The following is a 7,154-nucleotide window of genomic DNA, read 5'->3' as shown; positions in this document are numbered from 1 at the left end:
TTACTTAAACAATGAAATATAATTACTTAATTTATTTGTTTAATCAATATTTGTTTTGAATTATCATCATTCAAGAGAATTAAGTCTTCAATCTCCCCTTATCATTATTTAAGAGAGTTGAGTCTTCAATCTCCCCCTTGATAAAAGTCAAAACCATATTTCCCTAAATCATATTTCTAAGTTAATATGAATTAAAAATAATGATAAGAATATATATTTAAATAAAAATATTTTCAAGACTTTATCATCAATCAGAAATGTTCTTCAAGATTTTGAGAACAGTTTCAAATCAGAACAATGTTAAAACAGAATAGTATAATCCAGCAAAAATTTTATACTTCATATCATTACAATCATTTACATGCAACAAGTATCCAATCATAATACATGTAAATATAATAATCATCATTGTAATGTAACATCATATCAAAACTTTAATATCAAAGTCATGATTATCAAACATTATGATCATGAACAATAATCAATAATCAGCAATTAGCAATTATCAATTTTCATATCTATATTTTCACAACAAATTTTCATTTCTCCCTTAAGCATGAATGTTAAGAATAAAACATTTATTCAACAATATATCAGAGTATATCAATAATAAAACATTAAAACATTCAAAAACATTCAAGCATCATTAAAACAGAATCAGAGCAAAAACAAAAACAAACAAATAAGCAAGCAAAAGCATGCACATCATAATACATTTCTCCCCCTTTTTGACTTTCATCAAAAAGAAACAGGAAGATTTAAAATGTTGGGATTAACAATAACAACAAAATATTGTTTGCCGAAAATAAAAAGATTGTTTATCATGCATTAACAACTAAAATTACTTCCTGGACCTCCTCTTCCTTTTCTTGGAAGGAGCTGGTTTTCCAGGTGAAGTTCGATCAGCATCAAATGTTGGAGGAATTGTTTGAATTGGAGTTGTTTCAACAATATCAACATCAACTGTTTGACCTTCAGCAGCAACCTGTTGGTTATCATCTCCCTTTTTCTCTGCCTCCTCCTCTGCTTCTTCTTCCTTCTCTTTAGTGTCCTCCATGACCTCATCCACTTTAGGCACAGCAGCATCACCATCAACAACCTCTTCTTCTACTACCACATCTTCTACTACCATTCCTTTCATTTCTTTCATAAAAGTGTCTAACATAAAAGTGAGAGTAGACACTTTATCATGCAATACCAGTAGGGAAGATTTCATTTCACCAACCTCCAAGTCTAAAGACTGAAGTCGGGAAAGAGTGGTGTGTTCTTTGATGTGAGGTTCAAGATGTGTAAGCCGCTTACCATGAATCTTTTGAAGATCCTCTTTATCAGTTGAAGAAAAATTTGAGTATAACTCATATTTGTCATGCACTTTAAAAATTCCAAGAGGTGGGAGGATTTCATTAGACAAGGAAATAGGACCAGAACAATCTACTTCCTCTATCTCAGAGAGCAGATTGAAATGATCAAAGATCAATGTCAAAAGATTGGAATAAGGAAGAGAACAATTGCGAAAATGTGAGCAACAAAACCGCATTGTTGAGAAGATAATAGAAGAAAAATCAACATTTTTCAGAGAAGCAATCTTCCACATTAATATGAGATGAGCATCAGTGACCAATTCACAAGAGGTGTTGCGAGAGAAAACGGTTCTAATAAGAATTTTGTGTAACAATTTTCCATTTAAATTTAAAGCATTGTGAGTTAATTGTTTAGAAGAAGAAAAATCAGAATATGATTCGAGAATAAACATATCCTTAGCATTTTGTAAGGCCAAAATGTTAGGGGTTTGATCATTAGCTTCATGAGAAAATTTGAAAATGTCATTCATTAGGGTTTTCGAGATGATAATCTCTTGACCTTTTAAGAAACTTCTCAAAGCTTGTTCTCCATCAACCATAATAAAAGATAAGTTCGAATAGAAAACTTTTACAAGAGTTGGATAAGTAGTAGAACCAGGACTTAATAACATACCAGGGGTAGATTGAATAAAAACAGAGATGATTTCAAAGTCTTCAAACAAGAAGAAATTATAATCAAGAATATCAACAAAAGAAAGTGATCTTTGTCGAAAAATATCAACCCATCTCCCAAAAGCAGTATGGTTTTCAAACCATTGTTTAGGAACATCAAAAGTGTTCAATGGTGAGTGAACAACAGGGGTAATAGGTTCAGCCATTTGAGATTTAGATGATTCTCCTTTTTCGGATTTTGAAGAGGATTTGCTTAGTCTTCTTTTAGGTGCCGTTGAAGAAGATTTTGAAAAACTTGAAAAGAAAAGTGAAAGAGACGGTTTGAGTAGGAAATCAGAAAGAGATTCTGTGAGCAAATGAATAAGCAAAGCGTATTCACTCGCTATTTAAGAAGTATAGTACAATGAATTTGTACTTTTAATAAATTGATTTGACAACACAAGGAATCCAAAGGGTGTGTGGAGCTTGACCGGTTTGTTCATCAAAGTGAACAAGTGTTTGATTTGGGTTTTTAATCGTGAACAAATGGAAATGCAATTATGAGATTAATTGGATTTTAACCAAAATCATGAACATGTTTTTAATGCATTGATGATGTTCACAAATAATTTAAACAAACAATTTTGTTTTAAAATAATTAAATATCCATTATTAATTAAAGGCATTTAATTATAAATCCCATTTTTATAAAACGAATAATTTTTAAGAAATTTAAATTAAATTTTCAATTCTTAATTCATGCATAATACACACATATAATGTCAATCAAATATGTAAATATAATGCTCCCCCTTAATACATACTTAGTGCTTAAGTAATTAACGTCTCAATCCCTTTTCTAATATGCCATTACTCCCCCTTAATTCATGCAACATCATTTAGCATGCCAAGTTCCATACGTATATAAGCAAAACGATCAGCACTTAAAGGTTTTGTAAATATATCCGCTAATTGATTTTCAGTAGATATAAAAGATAAAGAAATATTACCTTTTTCAACATGATCTCTTATAAAATGGTGACGTACCTCAATGTGTTTAGTACGAGAATGTTGCACAGGATTCTTTATAATACAAATTGCACTTGTATTATCACATCTTATTGGTATGCCTTTCAAATCAATTCCAAGGTCTCTAAGTTGTTGAGGAATCCATAAAATTTGAGAGCAACATGCACCGGCAGCTATGTATTCAACTTCAGCTGTAGATAAAGCAACTGAATTTTGCTTTCTAGAATACCACGAGATCAATGAATTTCCTAAAAATTGACATGATCCTGAGGTTCTTTTTCTATCAACTTTGTATCCAGCATAATCAGCATCTGAAAAACAAATCAAACTAAAATTTCCACAACTAGGGTACCATAGACCAAAGTCTTTAGTCCCATATAAATATCTAAAGATTCTCTTAACTGCTGTTAAGTGAGATTCTTTTGGGTTAGCTTGAAAACAAGCACATAACCAAACACTAAACATGATATCAGGACGACTAGCAGTTAATAAAATAAAGAACCAATCATACCTCTATAAGTCTTTTGATCAACACTTTTACCATTTATATCTTGATCTAGACTTAGTGTTGTACTCATAGGTGTATTCATCTCTTTACATTGATCCATATTGTACTTCTTTAACAAATCTTTAACATATTTACTTTGACAAATAAATATGCCATCTTTCTTTTGTTTTATTTTTAGTCCAAGAAAGAATGTTAAGTCTCCCATCATGCTCATTTCAAACTGTTTGCACATAATCTTAGAAAATTCCTTGCACAAAGAATCATCAGTAGCTCCAAACAATATATCATCAACATATACTTGAACAACTAGAATATCTTTTCCTTTAGTTTTAATGAAAAGTGTATTATCAATTTTACCTTGTTGAAATTCATTTTCAAGTAGATGTGAGCTAAATCTGTCATACCAAGCTCTTGGAGCTTGTTTCAAGCCATATAACGCTTTATTTAGTTTGAACACATGATTAGGTAGATCAGAATTTTCAAAGACGGGTGATTGTTTAACATATACTTCCTCTTGCAAGTATTTATTTAAGAATGCACATTTAACATCCATTTGATATTGTTTAATATTCATGTACGAAGCAAAAGGAAGCATAATACGAATAGATTCTAACCTTGCAACTGGTGCGAAAGTTTCATCATAATCTATACCTTCTTCTTGATTATAGCGTTGAGCTACCAGTCTTGCTTTATTCCTTACAATGTCTCCATCCTCATTGAGTTTATTACGAAAGACCCATCTTGTTCCAATGATGGTACGATCTGGAGGTCTTTCAACTAGATCCCAAACTTTGTTCCTTTCGAATTAATTTAATTAGTTTTGCATTGCAATGATCCACTCTGGTTCTTGTACTGTTTCTTTAACATCTTTAGGTTCTACAAGAGAAACAAAAGCAGAAAATGCACATAGATTTTTAAGAGAGGATCGAGTTTGCGTACCTTTGTTTGGATCACTTATAATGTTTTCTGGAGGATGTTGATATGACTTTCTAATTCTTCTTCGTAGTATGGATGGTGTGTTTTCATTCAAATAACTTATACTTACTTCATTTGAGGAATTTCTAATTGGTGTTTCTGAAGCCGTATGTTCAGAAACTATCTCAAGTTCTTGAGGTTGGGTCTCAAGATCAGACTGTGAGTCTTCAACGTTAACAACCTGTTTTCCTTCATCCTCAATACTTTGTATGGTATCCTGCAAGTTAATCTTTTTAACTGCATTAAAATTTTTAATATCTAGTTCATCACCAATATATATATATGTATGTATGTATGTATGTAGGCATGGCCACGGGGCGGGTTACCCGGAACCGAACCGGTCCCGAACCGCTTGGAACCGGATCTGGAACCGGAACCGTTTGCGACAGGTTCCGAACCGCCCCGAACCGCGAAACCGTGAAACCGCCGGAAAAAAATTGCCGGAACCGTGAAACCGCCGGAAAAAACCGTCGTGAACCGGGTAAAAAAACCCGCGGTTTGGAACCGGAACCGGTCCGGGAGAACCGGTCCAACGGTTCCATGGAACCGGTTCTGGAACCGGAACCGGAACCGGTTCGGTTGAACCGGCTCAACGGTTCCGTGGAACCGGAACCGGAACCGGAACCGGGACCGGTCCGGTTGAACCGGCCCACCGGTTCCATGGAACCGGTTCGCCAAAAAACTAGCCGTTTGTTACCGTTTATAGCCGTTGGGATATACTCTATATATACTCATCACTTTCAATCATTTTCATTCACAACTCATCTCTTCTCCTACTCTCTCTACTTAATTCTTTAATTACGCAATTATTCTCTTAATTAAATAATTAGTCTTTTAATTATATCTTAATTTAGTTAGTTAGATAATTAATTATTTATTTATTTCTTAATTCTATATTTCTATTATTACTTCAATATTATCAATCATGTCTTCATTTTTGAAAAAAGCCACAAAAAAAGTTACTAAAGTGGCAAAATCATTGGGAGGTTCCAGTTCGTCCAAAAGAAAGGCCACTTCTACTCCGTCGGTATCAACAACACCCTCCATTAGTAATTATAATTATGAACATAATTATCCGGAAGGGTACGACCCGGAGCTACATAATTATGCAGAAGAAATGGAAAGAGAAATACTAATTGATGAAGAAGAAGAACAAGAAGAGGAACCAACGACCCCAATTGGGATAAATATATCTCGACAGTCATCAACAAGATCACATGAAGAACAAGGAGAACAACAACAACAAAGACAAGCTCGTGGTAAACGAGTCAATTTTCAAACTATCGGTTAGTTTTATAATTTTATTCTTCAAATTAATTAAACTTTAAATTATTTATTTATTTAATTTTAGTTTTATAATTTTAAATTATTTATTTAGATGAAGATGAACCAGTAAGACAACCTTTTCCGGCAATGCCACCTCCTAGTGGTAGAGCTGTTTCACATGTGTGGTCGTATTTCACAAAAGAACCAACCGAGAATCCAGATATTTTCTTATGCACTTGTCAAATTTGTGAAAGTCAAGGAGTAAAGCCCTTAGTTTCATACAGTTTCACCAGAGGTAAATACTTTTTAAGTTTTTTATACATACATAATACATTCATACATTATATATTCATATTTTATAAACATTTATTTACTGTGTTTTGTGAATACGTGTTAGGTGGTGGAACGGGATCTTTTAACAAACATTTGGCAAAGAAGCATGGAATCACAAAAGAAACTCATGCAGCAAGCGGCAGCGGGACCACAAGTGGAAGCCGACAGACACAATGGGACATTCCCAACACAGGTATGCCTTTTAGATATAATCGTAATGACATGATTGATGAATTTTCTAGGTATGTAATTTGTGATGAATTGCCTTTTAACCACGGTGAAAGTAGGGCATACGAGCGTCTCACTAGACAACAATTGCAACCACAATATAGAGCAATCCCTAGGAGCACTCTTAAAAGACGCACAATTAAATTATACGAATGAATGCGCTATGAATTAGTTGAAATGTTTAAATCGTTTAATGGTAGGGTTAGCATAACAACTGACATTTGGTCTGCTCCCCCACATTTAGAACCTTATAATTGTGTAACAGCACACTGGATAGATCGAAATTGGATTATTCAAAAAAGAATAATTGCTTTTGAGACAATGCCAGAAAGACATACCGGTGAAAACATAAAATATAGATTAGTAGAGATATGTAGAGAATGGAACTTATTAGATAAAATATTTTGTTGTTCAACTGATAATGCAACCGCAAACATTAAATGTATAGAACTTTTGTTTAACGAACCTGCCTTTAGTTTAATCCTTGGGGGTAGCTTATTACACATACGTTGTTGTGCGCATATAGTTAACTTATCTTGTCAAGTAGGCATAAAACAATTAAGTGAATTATTAGAACCAATTAGGGATATAGTGAAATGGCTTAGGACCGGAAAGATAAAAAGAAGATATAAACAATTATGTGACCAATACCAACTTAAAAAAGTGTATTGGTCATTAGATACTCCTACACGTTGGGGCTCAACCAACGATTTATTAAGAAAGGCGATTGCTTATCGCCCAGTAATAACACAAATATATAGTGAGTATACAGATAGTTTCATAGCTGATGCAACTTGGGAATTAGCAATAGGTGTACATAACATATTAGAAGCGTATGACCACGCGACTAAGATTTTTTCTTA

General features: G+C 33.3%; 1 protein-coding gene across 1 annotated transcript; it reads left to right on the top strand.

Moving 5' to 3' along the window:
• Positions 1-5,371: 5,371 nt before the first annotated feature.
• Positions 5,372-6,553, top strand: LOC130804680 (uncharacterized). Its single transcript, XM_057669212.1, has 3 exons — positions 5,372-5,750; positions 5,843-6,025; positions 6,128-6,553. Exons 1-3 carry the CDS (start codon positions 5,390-5,392, stop codon positions 6,445-6,447), a joined length of 864 nt encoding a protein of 287 aa, XP_057525195.1. The 5' UTR covers positions 5,372-5,389; the 3' UTR covers positions 6,448-6,553.
• The last annotated feature ends 601 nt before the right edge of the window (positions 6,554-7,154 follow it).

This window comes from Amaranthus tricolor, chromosome 17, assembly GCF_026212465.1.
Source record: "Amaranthus tricolor cultivar Red isolate AtriRed21 chromosome 17, ASM2621246v1, whole genome shotgun sequence".
Lineage (NCBI taxonomy): Eukaryota > Viridiplantae > Streptophyta > Magnoliopsida > Caryophyllales > Amaranthaceae > Amaranthus > Amaranthus tricolor.
The sequence above is the reverse complement of the archived record's forward strand: the minus strand, read 5'-3'. Positions and strand labels throughout refer to the sequence as shown.